Source organism: Conger conger, chromosome 7 (genome assembly GCF_963514075.1).
Source record: "Conger conger chromosome 7, fConCon1.1, whole genome shotgun sequence".
In the NCBI taxonomy this organism is placed as follows: Eukaryota; Metazoa; Chordata; class Actinopteri; order Anguilliformes; family Congridae; genus Conger; species Conger conger.
The window spans coordinates 55518500-55535726 of record NC_083766.1 but is presented as its reverse complement, the minus strand read 5'-3'; the positions used below and the strand labels follow the sequence as shown (position 1 = coordinate 55535726).

The 17227-nt window shown below is 41.3% G+C and overlaps 2 protein-coding genes across 4 annotated transcripts in view; one reads left to right on the top strand and one right to left on the bottom strand.

The window, feature by feature from the left end:
• The window catches only part of LOC133134096 (tumor necrosis factor receptor superfamily member 19-like), a 28135-nt gene extending 11995 nt beyond the window's left edge, over positions 1-16140 (bottom strand). Inside the window, exons 1-5 of one of the 3 annotated variants that reach the window (XM_061250513.1) lie at positions 16071-16140; positions 14936-15151; positions 2056-2149; positions 598-697; positions 69-179 (exon numbers count right to left, since the gene is read on the bottom strand). In XM_061250513.1, coding sequence (XP_061106497.1) covers positions 69-179; positions 598-663 — 177 coding nt within the window. In that variant the 5' untranslated portion in view covers positions 664-697; positions 2056-2149; positions 14936-15151; positions 16071-16140. Of the gene's footprint in view, positions 1-68; positions 180-597; positions 698-2055; positions 2150-14935; positions 15152-15427; positions 15702-16070 lie in introns of those variants that run through there. The other 2 variants (XM_061250511.1, XM_061250512.1) reach the window with 2 other exon arrangements.
• On the top strand, positions 10188-15794 carry LOC133134097 (gamma-sarcoglycan-like). The gene is given in 7 exon segments (XM_061250514.1): positions 10188-10321; positions 11054-11141; positions 12370-12489; positions 12616-12688; positions 15049-15172; positions 15510-15560; positions 15562-15794. Coding segments are annotated over 7 exon segments (672 nt in total). The 5' UTR covers positions 10188-10225; the 3' UTR covers positions 15682-15794.
• Positions 16141-17227: the final 1087 nt, after the last annotated feature.

Genomic DNA, 17227 nt, shown 5'->3' with positions numbered 1-17227 from the left:
GAAGAACAGACCAGTAGGGGAGCTGAAACTCCGGTACTGAAAGACGGACAGCGGGCTCTTACACACACCTCTGACAGCTCCTGTCCGGCATCGCACTGCTGGCAGGCCACGCACCTCCCTGCTTTGTCCTTGAACTCCTGCTCTCTGCACTCTCTGGGCTCCTCCGCCAATCCCAGAACCTGGGGAAATACAATTCACGCACCTCCGCTTAGCCATCCTCGTGGTGTCATACCGTGCTTCCACATCTCTCACAAGAGCTGTTCTCCACCGCCCCTCGTTTGCAGAAATACAAATACAAATCCTAATTTATTTCACTGAGATATATTCATCAGGATATTGCTACACCTCAGATCTCGGAAAGGTTCTCCCAGCCCAAATTCTGTCCCCTCATCAATGACATTAGTCTATTGCTGTCTGAATGGGTCTGCTCAGGTGACTCCCCCGACTGTAATCTGCACAGGTGAGCATGTTGCCACTACCGCTAAAGGTGTAGAGCGGTGTTAATGCGAAAATCATAAACCGCCATTTCCTCTCTGCCTCACGGACTGTGACATCATCACTAAAATGAAGGTTTCCGCTTATCCGAGTGACACTCACCGGTAAGGAGCCCAGGATAACCAGCGTCAGCAGACATACGCTGTTCTGGCTAATGGGCCAACCCATTTCGGTTTTTAGAGCTTCCCTCACGGAACAGTACCTGTAATTGAAAAGTAAGTCGTGTCATGTACATTCGATAAATCATACACACTATAAGGGCCGATATGTGTAATATTAATATTTGTCACACAAGTCCTCTTAATATTCACCACTTGGTTGTAATAATTCCACACTGCCACTGACAAGTTAGGTGTTTTTGATTGGGTGATTTATTTAAAATTCTTCGCTACACTCCTGTTTCTTTTTTTATTATTACAAAAATTAAGCTCTGCAATGCACTGTCTATTATAACAAAACATCCTCTGTTTTCGTGTAATTGATGCAACGAGTTAAATCAACCCCAGGCACGCCATTCAACCGTAAATCTGTTACTCAGTAGGCCTATTTTATAGCACGCCTATTGACTCAGGTGACAACATCTAAAGTCGAGGTATCTGTTTAAAAACCCCGTATAAGCTCCAGGGCTGTATTTTCCCTGCCAGCTACAAAGCACCCGGCAGTTCACTTCAAAGCACCACTCGGCCGTTTTCCCGTGGAAAAGTCACAAATTTAGGCCTACGCGGGCCTGGTTTGCATCTTCTTTACGATCAAACACATTTCCCAGTAAAATAGCGGAGTATTAACCAGGATAGCGAACTGAATTTAGGCAAAGAACAGATGTGCCTTGAGTGAAGAAATGTGATTCTGAAGTCAGGGCAGGGCAACTGGGTTCTTAATTGTGAACGTGAAACAAAATGTAAGCATTATACACAATAATGAATTCTGGCTACAGCTAAGAGGTCGTGGTAGTCGTTTACCAAGAATACGTGCACATGCAAGCATGTAGGAGTGTCTCTGTTCAGATATGAAAGAGGACTAAATATGTCGTTTTCATTCGAGTGCAAATTTTAATTTACACCAGGCTATTTTGTAAACACGGCGCATATGTCAATGAAATAAAAGGCCCAGGCGATAGCTACAATTATGACGAATACCACTTTTGTACCAAAATAGCACAAAAACAAGCGGTTTGTACAATAACTGTGATAGCCTGGCATTCCATTGCTTTAATATTACACAGTAATACAATATTTGTGCATACTACTAACCCACTGGCTGCAAACCACAACTCTAGAACACGATGCGAATTTTTTATGTATTTCTTTTTTCTCATTCTCGTCAATAATATACATTTCCTTTTTGTTTGTTTTGCCCAGACTTGTCCAGACTTGTTCAACAAACAATAACTTCCCGCACATGTCCATTCACAAAACCTCAATCATTCCGCCACCAAATTAACTAAATCTATAGAACCTTTCGTCACTTTTAGTCACACCATCAAAGCCTTCCCTTGGTAGCACTTTCCAAGCAAATCACAAGACATTTAGTAGCTATCTGTAGACACATCATATCTCTTACCGGAATATAAATGTAAGTATTTAGTTGATCTTCGCCGAAAGTTTGGACGTGTCTGTTCTGCGCAGTTTCACTCGGCGTTTCTGTCCAGCAACTTCTGTATCGGATTCAAAACCATGATCATTTTCTGATGCGATCCCCTGCCCCGCTCCAGACAGACCAGTAAATCGCGCACAAACCAGCACGTAGATCAAAGGCAGCGGACGGCTGCGCTGACAGCCTTGTAATCTGATATGCATTCAGTGCACCACTTCAAAAGGTTAACGAAGAGCTGGCAGCAACCGACACCAAAAGCAGATAGGCTTACTGATGATTACACCAACGTAAGTTAAGCTTTCAACCGCTTTGCAAGCCCACGTGAAATTCAGCTAAAAAAAGAAAGTTACAAAATCGCTCGGATTGTGCATTATTAGACGTATCGCCCTTTATTTTCTTCCACAATGATAATCCTCCGGTTTTCAGCACCGCCACCTCCTGAGCGATCCCACGTCTGCCGTTGGCTCGATCAGAGCTCGCTGTTTGGTGCTAGTCAGTGGTTTGAAGCCGTGCCCAACTCAGAGGGTTCCCTTTCATCTCAATGAGCTGCAGATGCCTTGACGTCATCTCCTTACTCTGGGATTGGTTGGACTGGCAGGCAGTATAAAGCTTTAGGGGCACACTTGCGCCAGAAAGTTAACCTGGCAATAAAACGTCTGGGTGGTCAGTTCCGAACGAAATGGCCCACATTTGAAAGTGTTTTATCATCAAGCTCGGTCTCGCCAAATTATTCTTATTTCCCGTTTCTGTAAAGCGTCTTTGTGGCAATGTCTTTAAAAAGGCGCTATTCAAATGAAAATGAATTTAACGTAATTTATCGTGGGGGAAAGGAAAGATAGTTATAAACGAGCTCAAGTGCGTGTGAAACGAATTGCGGGAATATTCATGCGTGCGTAAAAGCGCCTTTCCATCTGGAAAGCTTTTCTGGAGCGTTTTATTATAGCCCATTTAGGCCTACATACAGGGCTGAATTTGCTGAAGTTACGGCTTAAATTTCAGAAGTGGAATTAATTGCAGACATTGGAGAAACGCGAGTTTGCTTCCAAAACCACAACCGGAGTGGTATGGACAGCTGGGCCGGATTCATTTTTTTTTAAATAAGGCTGTGAACACCGCGTGACAAATTGGCTATACGGTGCTATCATATTCCTAACAGAAACACACATAAATTCAGTGGCAATATGGTAAAAAATGTGGTAGGTAGTCTGACAGTAAGGAAGATAGATAGATAGACCGACCGACAGACAGACAGACACACAGACAGACAGACAGACAGACATGCTTTATAAAATAGATAAATATTTTTCCCTGTGTTTAAGAAAATAATATGTGCATCACACCCAAAAGGGCAAATATTCATTGTCAAGACGGACCTTATGAGTGACGGATTCGTCCAATATAATAAAATATACACACATGCTTCTATCAGTTTATCGAGGATTTGTTACCGTGTTACTCTGTAGCCATAATCAGACTCTGACTGAAATCACCGAAAGCACGGTTTTGATACTTTTTTCGCCATCTAGTGGCAATATTTCGTAATTTCTTCCTTGTCAGCAAATTCGAGTTAAGTATAAAAATGTCCACACGAGAGCAGCAGATAGCAATGAAAATAATACTTCTGTTGACAATTTTATTATAAGACGTTCAAGGAGGTAAACACAGATTACATGTCTGTTGATGCTGATATAAATGTCAAAGATCTTTATCCTATAAACCTAGATATTGGATAATTGGATAAATACTATGTCGCCGCCATTAATACATAATTGAAAGGTTAATTACAAATTCAGTTGGTCAATGGAATTGTAATTCCACTGTGCTAATTAACCCCGGGGCCATGCAATATTAACCCAGCGCTCTTGTCTTATTGTTTTACACAAGATATCCAATTCACCAACTATAAACTATCACCTTAGGCACAGTCTGCACGCAAGCCAGGGGAGCATACGAGGCGCGCGCTCGCCAGAGAAGCTGAAGATTTAATAATGTAATAAAAGAAACAACTGAAGTCGAAAGAAGCAACTAAATTCATGCATATAGAGAATGAATTTAATCGGAATTATCCAGAGTATTTAGTTTCAAACGTAGGCCTACCTTACTTTGGTTTGATTCGAACCATTTGATTCTCGTGACAATGCGGAACATTTTCATTTTCATAAATCGCCTACGATATATTTTTTATTTATAATTTCCGGACTTATATAAGTGCTTAAATTGACCAATACGCAGACCTTTATATTTCGTTTATTATTATTTTTTTTATAGATTTGTCATCTAGGGCTGTGGTTTATGCGACTCATAACACTGATGTAAGCATGGATGAAAAGGGACATGGCTGTCTGAAAAATGTTAAATGCATAATTTGTATTACTACGTTAGATGAGCTCAAGAATGTTTCCATTAATTTTATGTTATTACTGATTAATGAAGAACATCTAGAACATCTAGTGCAAAAATGTTGACTTTTGATAATTTAATATTATCAATTATAAGGAGCCTGTAGGTAAATTCCTGAGGCTAATTCTTCATATAAAATCAAATTTGATGAATTGATAAATCCTCTGGCTGTTTTGCGAAGCCAACATTTGACTAACATAATATATGCCTGTCAGACTGATAGTATGTTTGGAAAATGTCAGGTAAAAATATATATAACCAACTAATTCCAGTTCCAACAAAAATCCAGTATTTATAGACTCATTTTCACTAATTCATGGATGAACAACAACAACAACAACAACAACAACAACAACAACAACAACAATAATAATAATAATAATAATAATAATAATAATAATAATAATAATAATAATAATAATAATAATAATTCACGGATGGTGCAGTGGGTAGCACTGCCGCCTCACAGCAAGGAGGTCCTGGGTTCGAATCCCCGTCGGCCGGGGCCTCTCTGTGTGGAGTTTGCATGTTCTCCCCGTGTATGCGTGGGTTTCCTCCGGGTACTCCGGTTTCCTCCCACAGTCCAAAGACATGCAGGTTAGGCTGATTGGAGAGTCTAAATTGCCCGTAGGCATGAGTGTGTGAGTGAATTGTGCGTGTGCCCTGCGATGGACTGGCGACCTGTCCAGGGTGTATTCCTGCCTTTCGCCCAATGTATGCTGGGATAGGCTCCAGCCCCCCTGCGACCCTGGTCAGGATAAGCGGGTTCAGATAATGGATGGATAATAATAATAATAATAATAATAATAATAATAATAATAATAATGGCATAGTCTGTCCCTATACCATTTTTTTTTTAATCTGTCACAATCAATGTCAAAATTGTTCTCCCATTTGTTATTTTTGTTCACAATCTACCCAGCCCGGAACACAACCTCTCAGTTTATGAGTAGTCCAAAAAAGTTATTTCTCCGTAATGCTACATAAGGTTTGTCATATATGGCTAATCATATATAGTTACATTCTTCCCATGCTGTGCAGTCCTCTGCTTCCAACATTTTTTCATTCACAAAGAGCTAACGGATACACTTCACTCATTCATAAAATATCCATGTTAGGCTTTTAACCTGACAGATTCTGTCAAAGTTTACATGTGAGGTGCGTGTGCAACTGGGCCTTCTAACTCCCTTGCCTTAACCCGCAGTGACATTTTGAGTTTGCCAGGGCTAAAAACAGTCAATTTTAAAGTACCTGTTCACACATGCAGTGTTCAGCTCCTTGGGAGTGTGTCACCTTCAGGCTATAGAAGACCTACATATTCCAGTGCATAGGTGCAATATTAAAATGATACTCTACTAAGGAATCCCCCACACACACAGCAGCAGCCACACATTACTGTGGACATGGTCTCAGTTAGAGCCCCTATACACAGATGTACAGGTATGCAGGTGTATCCAGGTGTATACATGGTTGGAATGTACCAAGCAGTCCCAAGACATTTTCAAAAATGGAGCAAGCAGTGAAGCAGCTCATTTTCTGTCGGCCTTGGTCAGAGTCCAGTGGCCAACATGGTGTAATGTGATTGTGTTTGACCCATTCTGACAGGTTGTGTGTGATGGTCCCCAGTCCGCCCGCATGACTGCACTGCCCTTTGGAGCTAGCCAACTGAACATAATGTCACCCTCACTTCACAATACACAGATAGTGAAGTTTTACACAAAGTTAATCTCCATTAACATATTCCCACATGTGTTTTTGATGACTTTGAATTTATTAACTCTCATTTGTTATCGTATAATTGTTTCATGCATATCTGCCCCTCGGGGGTAAAAGAAGATGGCTTGGGTAGGTATTTATAGAACATGTTCTGCTATGTTGGCTTCGTAAGACATGCTGGATAAGGGCCACCTGTCAAATGAATAAATAATATTGATGATTATTATAATGATGAGGGACAATGTTATTGATGCATAAACAGGTTATTAATTTCACACTGTACTTTGAACAACTCTCTGAAAACAACCTGAGAGGCTAATCAGTATCTATAAATCTCATCTGGGATTCCACACAGTAAAATGTCCAGTGTTAATCAAACTCTTGCAGAGTACACATGAGTCCAACAAGGACCATATTATGTACCCTGTAAGAGTTGATAATATTTTATAACTAACCAGAATTAAAGTTGGATGTTGAAGAACATACGTTTTTTTAGCTTTCATCTCCGATGGCCTGTAGCACTGATCCACCCTGAGAATTAATATAATATAAGCGCGGCAACCAAACTGCAGCATTTGATTGGGCAGAGTTTCAGAACTTATTACCCCGCACTGTGAGTCTTCATGAGTGATTAATGAGGTTCGAAAAACTTTGAAAGTGCGCACATCCGAACGTTTCTCCGCAGGTGCTGGATCGAGGATGATTAATACAAAAATGATTAATTTATATGATTTATATGATTAATGAGGTCTCAAAAGGTTTGAGGAAAAATTAGGTTCTAATAGTATAAGTGATAGCGCCCCTCGTTTGCAGTGCGCATTATTTCAATAAAGGTAAGAGTTTTTTTTCTCTGTGGCTGGACAATGATGACTGGGCAAACACCTTGAACCGCTGTATCGTTTCTTTTTCTTCCCATAATGCATGCAGACATCAGAGAGGTGGAGGGAAATGAGAGAAAACGCAGGGAGGTCCACGTGTTTTGTCGGCAGTGGAGTTGCAGCCTTCCCTTAATCGGGGCACATCCAGGAGTAAATTCGTTTGTGCGCGGTTGTTAAATGCCCGAGAGAGGATCGAGGAGTGCGCCGCTAATGCGCACCAGGCGGTCTGCTTCCGCGGAGGACGCCGTTCCCAACTCAGAGTTCACGGTAGGCAACAGTGAATGTCACCCAGTTATTCTGGCTAAATTATGCATTTAAAACCTTTTTGTGTTCAACCTTTCTGCCAGTTTCTTTGCCAGGACTGCAGTTTGTTTGTGCAAAACACTTTTACTTGTGATTAAATCTTCCACTGTTCAGAAAGGTTAATTGCCACACCATTGTACCTTTTGCCTGTTCAATAAGCTTATGCAATTATGACTTGCATGTCATTCTGCTATACTGTGTTACCCTGATATATTTTTGATTATATTCATGTTCATGTTCAATCTCAGATGTTGGCAGTAATATTGTTGTCCATTAGGAAGAATTCTGGCAGTGACTACCCATATTACTGTTTCTGGCATTGTTATCTGGGTGATGCAGATACTAGGTACTTTAACTCATCGTTGAATGTCTTCCTTGTGTTAACAGAGCACAGAGAACACTAATTTAAAGGGGGACGACAGGGCCAGTAAAAACATTAGTTCTACAATTAAATGTAAAAATGTAAGAAGCAAGTGTTCTGTGATTTGCACTGATGAAAAGCTGTTATTTAAAAAAAAATCCACATTTTAAAATAACATTTAGCTATTCAGTTTTTTATTTTTTTGTTGGCAAAACATGCAGCCTTTGCTGAATATTCTATTCAACCAACAAAACATAAATTAAATACATTTGTTGTCTCTCCAGAATACAATTACTTACAGGAGCACACAGAATTATAAAAAGAACATAGGTGTCAGACTTCATAATGTGACAGTTATGTATAAATATTGTATGGCAATTCCAGGTAGAATAACATACTGTATTTATAGATTTTGAATCTCATTCATACTTAATGTAGAAGATCACGACAAGACACAAAGGTCCTTCACGATCAGACACTTGAAGGTGGTCCTTATCGTCTCTGTAGAGGTAAAGCTAAGGTTAGCCTTTTCTGCACTACAGCACAGAGAGCTGTGTAAACCAATGCTATTTGTCATGTCTGTGCTACAGAGACTGCTGTGGAGAAGAGTCTCATGGTGGAAGGAGATATTCTGGATTTAATTCTCTGGCAGGGCTGACCCCTTTGCGGACTGCAGGAGAGAAAACTGAGTTTTCTCTCGACTCTTAAGAGAAAAGAGTCCTCTCTTTTAACGCTCTACCATTCATCATGCCCACTCAAGAAAGAATACTACAGTCCTGCCGCATAAACAAATGGCATCTCTATGGAAACTAAACTCGCTTCTCTGGCAAACATCATTTGCACAGCATGTGTGACAGGTTTATATTTGTTCCCGTGTAGCACTTCTGTAGATTTTTTTTTTCCTCTTTGGGAATTAACTGGAGATAATGCGGTTGGAGGTTTTGGAATACAACTGAGACCCCCTCCCCCCCCCCCTACACACACCTGTCCGTGATTGTTCTCTCAGACACCCACACCCCCCAGGTCCACGGTGGAAATCTTGAGCTGTGCCCCTCTGCTTACAAGTCAATAAGTCAAACTCCACCTCTGGTGCTACTTTACAGTACTGCTTAACTCTTACCATGATAGCAGGGAATATTAAGACAGAATCTCTTTGGCAGCTGCTCTAAGGTGCAAAGAAAGAAATAATTATCACGCAATGTTCATTGTCTTCATTTATTATGGTACTGTAGACCTCAACCCCAGAAAAGAACAGTTTCCATAACATTCACCATACATAGCTGTTCCTGATGTGTATGTGATCCATCTCTGAATCAAATTATTATGGCGCGATCTGAAAGTGACAGATTATTGCGGGTACACAATTACCTTCATTGATTACCTTCAATTAGACTCACTGCACATCATAAATGCTCAGTGTTAATTTAACTCCAGGTCGAAGAGAGGTCAAGTGGTCTATATCACTGTGAGATGGAAAAAGGGGGCCTGGAAAAGCAGCAGTTCTAAGCTCTCAAGCACCGCTGTGACTGGAAGATCCCTGATTTACACCATCAGAGTTAATGCAGCACTGAGTGTGAGCACTGTATATGAGACTAGTATGCTGCAAAGCCCGGGGTCGGACTGACTCCATTTGCTTGATCTCCAGCAGATGGTGCAGGAGGAAAGCGCCAGCCTGACTTGGGACTCAGGTGTGACCGACACGGGCGGACGGTGTGTGTACAAGCTCAGGATCTGCAGCTGGTGGAAAAGCTGCCTCCACTTCCTGTCGCTGCTCCTGCTCGCCGCCCTGGTGGTCAACTTTGCCCTGACCATCTGGATCTTTAAAGTGATCCACTTCAACACAGTGAGTGAGGCTAGAACAGCCTGGCTCTCAAAAAGCACAAAGAAGGGCAACTAAATTGGTTCTGGTGGTGGGGCAGCCTATAGCCTCGTGACTAAATTGCCTGACTGGGACCTGGAAGTTACTGGTAGTCCAAGCCCCAATGTAGCCACAATAACAATAGGGTCAATAGGGTCAATGCAGTGCAGTCAGTGGAACTTTACTGAAAGTCGCTTTTTGTAAAAGACTGGAAAACTGTAATGGAAAGAAAGGCTGAACATACTTAACTGCTTCAGACTTAGTTAACAGACAGTTAATCAGGGATTTGATTGTGGTTTGTAAATTGATAAAAAAGAGATTGACAAAGTGAACCGAAAAGGGTATTTTTTTCAGGTAGAACTCTGTCAGAAGTATCCAGCAGACTATAGTGCATAGAAGGTAAATTCAGTGCAGGAAGTAAAGGTCCTGCCATGTAATTATTCCACCCATGAATTTAGCCAGCTGAGTTAGGTCATTAGTTTTACCTCCTGGCTGTGCTAATTAGCAAATCCGCGTAATTGGAACAAAATACCGGGGAGGACTTTTACTTTCTCAACCTTGCGCATCACCTCTGCCTCGAACAGCGCTCAATTTCTCTCATGTGTGCGTGAACAGGAAGGAATGGGGCTTCTGAAAGTGAGATCGCAGGGGATAAAACTCCAAGGAGTTTCGGAATTCCTCTTCCCGATCTACGCCCAGGAAATTCACTCTAGCGAGGTAAGCCACCGGGTCAGCCGAACACACAGAATTTACCGGTCGTGAAATGAGAATCTGGAATTATCATTCATTATTAACAAACAATAGAAATTAGTTATGCTATATTTACTAGATTAGGTGCTGTAGCCTAGTTCACTTTGGTATAGAGCAGGCTATCGATAGAGATTCCTATCAGAAGCGTTTGAGAATGATACACATCAAACGATGACACCATCTTGTCTCTGTTTACCTCGTCTGAGAATAATTGCTCACAGCTTGCGATCAAGCTGCCTTTAGTTAATTGATTTGTGCTGTTAGTTTAATTTCATTTCTCAGCCTCGTTACAGTTCATGGTCAGCATGAGGGTGCAACCGGCGTCTGCATTCAAACTATATCACTGCACTTGCGCAAATAAATATGATCTGTCATGTAGGCAAACTACTTTAATCTTTTTTTCTTTTCTTTTTTTCTTTTCTTTTTTTAAACCCACACACATAGATGTATTCCTTTACTCCACACCATCTGTGTTTCTCTTCCAAGGCCCTAGAAATGAAAATCAAATGGCCAATCAAACGGCCTGGTGCTGCTAGGTAAAATATGAATTATGGATCATCAACTATGGAATATCAACAATGGCTATCGTCGGATCATCAACTACGGCCATCGTCGAAGGGGCTCTATCGCTTTGTTTGCGTATTATAAAATGCATTACATGTATTATTTATAAGAAAGCGTATGTTCTTTGTTTTAAAGGACTCCCCACTTCGTGTGCATTCATCCCAAAATGTGACACTCCGAGCCTGCAATGGAGAAGGGGATGTGACCGGTAGTCTTACACTGGGTAAGAGAAGACTCATTTTGGATCAGATAAACACACACCCATATGCATGTTAATTATACTGTTATGAAAAAGGCAGGCATATCGTTGTATTGCCCAGTAGAGCACGAGAACACCTTGCTCGGTCTTTAGATATATAGGCGGACCTTCAATGAGATCGTTTTTTGATTTTAAAAAGTCCTTTCGTCCATTGAGGGAAAGGTGTTAATGTTTCTATTCTTAAATGTGTTCGGAGCTCAGGCATAACGTACACTTAAGACAGGCAGCACAGTCTCAAGTATGTAAGAGATACATCATGAAGGACAAGTGGGGAAACTCAGGGGAACTGAGAGTTAATATGACAATGAAACACATATAACACTTCCTCAACTCTGGCTCTGTGCTGGTGTTTTATGAAGAGTTAAATAAAACATTAAATATTAGTGCTTTAGTTCTTTCAGTTTGCTCCCTGTTGTTGATTATTATTAGACAAATCTAGAAATCCTGAGGACACTATAATTACTGTGCAAAAATGAAAAATGATAATAGCTGAACAATATACATTGACATTGGCAGCTGCCGTATTGTGGTGAGACTGAATGCCCCCATAACTGACAGCACTCAGCTATAAGCACAGGGCTCCAGAGAGGTCTTCAGTAGGAGAACCTTGCAGGCTAACTAATAAGCTAAATTTAATTACCAAACCCTTATGGTATGTTCCCCCATTTTGTTTGTGGTTTGTGATTTATTTCTAACGTTAATTTCAATTAATATTAAGTATTATTATCCCAGGGACAAGGCAGATAATTATAGAGATGTCATTATTTTTTTGTGACCATTTATTTTATTCTTTCGGAGATGATGCAAACAATCTACAATCAGGAGGAGGAAACGGGTCAGAGATGTAATCATCAGTATCATGGTCATTGTAGTTTTAAAAGCCCCCATCCTTCCCTCATGTAGTTGTAGTCTCAATGTAATATAAATGTACATACAGCAGGAAGGCCAGGAAAACGCGAACATCTGATTGGTGGAAATAAGCCTGGATAATGTCTGAACTGAATGTGCTATGGGGGGAGATGTCAACTGGGACACACAAGGGGGGTGCAGGATACAGGGTGTAACTATTCTTAATTTGTTACAAAATATATTGGTGGCGGGCGACTCTTTTGTCCCAAGCCTGTGAACTCACAGGTCAGTGGTGTTACTGTGATTGTCCTCTCTCTGTTGTGCTGCGTGCTTCCCTCTGGAGCCCCACAGATGGTGGAAGCCTACGTGCAGTTCCTCGAGGTGACGTCAGACAAGGGTGACCTGATTCTGTCTGCAGATGACACTCAGATGACGGTGGGGGCTGAGGAACTTCGAGTCGTGGGTCCGTAAAGTCAGTACACTTCAACCTGACAGACTATGAGCGACACTCTTATGAAGTGGTAATGGACAGAAAAACTATATTCAATATGCATGGCCAATATAATGACAATGTTTATGTGTTTACCAGGGCCTGGCGGCGCCCTGTTCGAGAACTCGCTAGAGACTCCTCTGATTCAAGCGGAAAACTATGAGGATTTACGGTAAGTGTTCTAACTCACAGGCCACTGGCCACAAGTATGTGATTAGAATGTTCTTAACTGAACATGTAACAATCTGATGTAACAATCACTACTGGTGACTGAACATTCTAATGCTGATGGAACAATCCCTACTGGTGACTGAACATTCTAATGCTGATGGAACAATCATTACTGGTGACTGAACATTTAATTCTGATGTAACAATGACTGTTGGTGACTGACCATTCTAACGCTGATGGAACAATCACTACTGGAGACTGAACATTCTAATTCTCATGTAACAATGACTGTTGGTGACTGAACATTGTAATGCTGATGTAACAATCACTACTGGAGGTAATTGAAAGCAATAGTGTTCTGGAATACTGACTTAAAGAATTTAACACCTGCTTCTCTGAAGGTTAAGAATGTGAGTCTATCATAGAGACATTGCAGTGTAGAACAGTGGTCAGTGAACTGGGCTCCAAGGCAGACATATATAATTGTTCAGCTGAATAAATACATAGTATGTAACAATGTCTTGACATATGTATGCATGCATGTACAGTGTTTTCATCCTGTGTTGGCATTACCTTGATTTTAACCCGTGTCCAACCTGTTTAAACACGCAATATAAGGCAGAAGACCGCATGTTGCATAAGGAGGTAAAAACGTTCTTCAATTTATCAGGGCATGTTAGGCCTTTTGAAGTTTCCTTAGCTTTCTGTTGGGCTAAAAGATCAGGGATGCAGCTCAAAAGAATATAAATTAAATTTACATTTATAATTAAGATTAAATTGATTTTCCAAAGAGACACTGAGCTACGTTCTGAGCACGCAGGATTAGGTTTCGAAAGCATTACGAGTTGTCTCATAGCAACAGCTGGAATATGTTAATAGTATATACCCTATGTCTGGTTCATACTGTTAAGCGAAGCCCCAGCGCCTCGCAAACTGCCACTCGACGTGGTGCACCCACACATCAGCTCCTCCAACTACAAACCACTGATTTAATTAATCCCGATCTATTCGGCATTTACATAAATTCACATAAATTACAAATTAATCTAAGTATAAATAATTCATCATTTTCTTAAATGATTTATGATTTCGCTGGCACCGCCGGGCTCGTAATTGTAATTACGTTCGTGTATACACACAAACACTGGTGGGACCCAGTTAAATTGCTGTTTTGTTAGCGCACGCCGCTAGAGCCAAGAATGCCGTGGAGATAAGTGAGTCTGCTCGAGTTAGCATCACACAGCCTCTGCAATGTTACATTTGTATAAAACACGGTGAAATCAGAGTTTAGGGGATATGCTGCGAGAAGCCACTAGACGTCCACCTCGGGGAGAGAAAGAAGCGGAAAGTTATTTTGGTGTTTAACATAAAACTGTGATTAATTAGGCCCTGTCCGCACGCTCAGTGTCAATCCCATCTCAGTTTAGTCGGTTCATTAAAGGAACTGAAATTCTGTTAATTAATTGAAAAAATCCCAATCATTTTGTGTGAGGCTTTTTAAATTAACAGTTTGGATGTCAGTTAATTTCCTGAATGTGTATGATTTGTCCAAAAACGTCCGAAAAGTTTTTTGACTATTCAATGACAGTTTTCGCAAGATACAGTATGCAGTTGTACAGTCTCTCTGAATTGACAAGATTGAAATGGAATTACATTGTGCACCACATTTCTTTTTTTGTTGTTGTATATACTGTAGTCATATCCAGTATATCCTGTAAAACCATTACACAGCATTTTGCTGGGCATTATACAGTTATTTACTGCAGAAAATACTCAAAGGTTTACAGTGAGAGCAATTTATAAAAGTGCATGCAAAAAGGTAGTGCAAAGAGACATGGCATCAGAATTCATAGTGACAGCCATTTCATATGCACATCTACGACATAAAGTTTAGCGTTGGAATGGGTCAAAGAGATTGAGGATACAATGCTTTATGCATGAACGTCACTTGAAGGTAAAGTGTTGAATGTAGCGCAAGCAAGGGTATCCATCCCATAATACATTCTCAGTGGTCAGAGTCCATAGAACCGATATACAGTGTGAACAGGTGGGTTCCCAGTCTGCAGAAGAAGACAGAAGATAGTGACCAGGCTCTAGATCAGCAATCATTAAATCTGAACCTCAAATCCAAATCCAGCACTGGTTTTCTTTTCTCCCTGGTTGATCAATTAGTGCAACTGATTGGCCAGACTGTCTTCACACCTGACTCCCAGGTAAAGGGAGAGTGGAAAACCAGCAGTCCTCGTACCTTGAGGACTGTGATTTGAGGTCATTCCTCCAGTGGGAGCACAGATGAGACTGAGCAGACGTACAGATGGGATGTCCCTGCAGCCGTTCAGCAGCGCTGCGCCTACCTTTCAGGTTGGAGTCTCCCACCCGGTCCGTGAGCGTGGACGCTCCTAAAGGAGTCCACATCCACGCTGTGGCAGGAGGCGCGGAAGCAGTGTCCAATACGGACATCCTGCTGCACTCCAGGGAAGGAGCGGTGAGAGAGAAAGGGGGAGCATTCTGTCAAATTCAACTTCACATTCAACGAGGCTTCATTGGCATGACCACATGTCAGGGGTTGGGCCATGAAAGTGTCTCAACCTAGTTAACTCAAGTCCAAGAAATTCCAATTAACTTTGTGGCTCACTTTGCTGACATAACACTAGTCTTGTGTTTTTGCTGATTTCCACTGAAACAGTTTTTAATTGAATGTCTTTTGAATGTCCCAAGTCAAAACTGAAACTAAGCTTACCGCAGTATCTGGTTCCTTTAGAGTGGGCTGTACCGTTTCGGGCTGTGATGTTAAACCGCTAATCTCCCCTGTCTCCGTGCAGCTGGTGCTGGATGCTGGAACGGTGCGACTACCTAATCTTCCTCTGGGCACCGGGGGGGGAAAGAGGAACCGTCCAGGGCCTGTATGAAGTGTGCGTGTGTCCCGACGGAAGACTGTACGCGTCTGCAGCCGGCACGGGCTCCACGTGCCGCGAAAACAGCCGGGACTGTTAACGAGCGAACGACGGAACAGACAGCACGCCCTTAAGCTACAACAACGTCATTATATTATGATAATTATATCTCGATATTGCGGCTTTGTCGTTCAGTGATATACCAGAAGGATTTCAAAAGCAAGACTGGACTTGGCACCAATAACGTCCCGCACATCCAAAAACGTTCCGTGACCAGCCTGTTATATATTTTATTCGATATAAATGTTAGATATTTCAATGCACACTCAGTTTCGTAATTTGCTAATTTCAGAATTAAAAAACCTACAGGACGTTATGAAAAATGTAATTGCTGCAGTTTCATGACCCAAATGTGTATTCACAAGGTGTCGGATAGACAGTGGTTTCAGAAAGTATTCAGACCCAATTTCAGTTTAGAAAGGCACACACCTGTATATATAAGGTCCCTCAATTCACACTGCATGGCAGGACAAAAAACAAGCCATGAAGTCCAAGTAAATCTGTAGATCTGCCCAATAAAATTGTGGTGACGCCTAGATCAGGGCAAGGGTATAAAACCATTTCTAAAGCTGTGAATGTTCCCAGGAGCACAGTGGCCTCAATATTTGTTCTCGATAGTCTTGAAGACTGAGACATGAGTTTGTAAACTGATAAAAATGTTAATGTTAAAACATAGCAGAGGCATATTCAACAATATTTGCTGAAATAAACTTGGGTTCAACTAAACTTTTAATAACAGTGACAGCAGCCATTTCGTATAATTCAGTGCTAATAACATGCTGCTTGTTTTCAATTTCCCCAGTAGCAGTTATCATGACAAGCTTGTCACTCTGTTGTGCACCAGTGACTGTGGTAATGGGCAGGTTTATTTGATTTCAGGCTGAACCTCCCAAGATGCTAAATTAAAACGCAAAAATGAAATTAATCCTCAAGATTTGCACAGCAGCCAATTCCACATGCACAGTTTTAATGAGATGCGTTTTAAACATTCATGAGGGCAATCTGCGATGTTCTGTGTACGTGTTTGCGCACGATGGAGATTGGGGAGGTATCATTATTGATTCCAAAGGAGCTCTTGACAGCGATTCAAAACTCTGGCATATGTCAACGAGTAAACCTTTAAACAAGAATATACGCGCTATTCTCTTTAGCAAACAGTAGCAATGTAAGAGACAACGGCTGACGGTTAATGGCAGTGTCCTTCAGCAACTCTATCTGCCATCATTCTATCCTGAAGTCAATTGGAAGACTGGAAACTGCAGAGGCAATGCTGTTCCTTCTCATTTCTTCCTGTGAGTCAGGGGTGCGCAACAAGGACTCATTCGATTCAGGACTTTTGCTATTTAATTATCTCAATCGTATCTTGATTGACATTTATATGAGCACAAGCTTGTACAGACTGCAAAGTACAGGAGTGAACAAGTGCAGTTAACGGAGTGGTCAGGAAACTAAAACCAAGGGAATTAATTGGAACAAAAACCAGGAGACAGTGCCTCTGGGACCAGACTTGTTGTGCAAGTAGTTACAGTGGGAGCAATAATTATTTGATCCCTTGCTGATTTTGTAGGTTTACAAAGAATGGAACT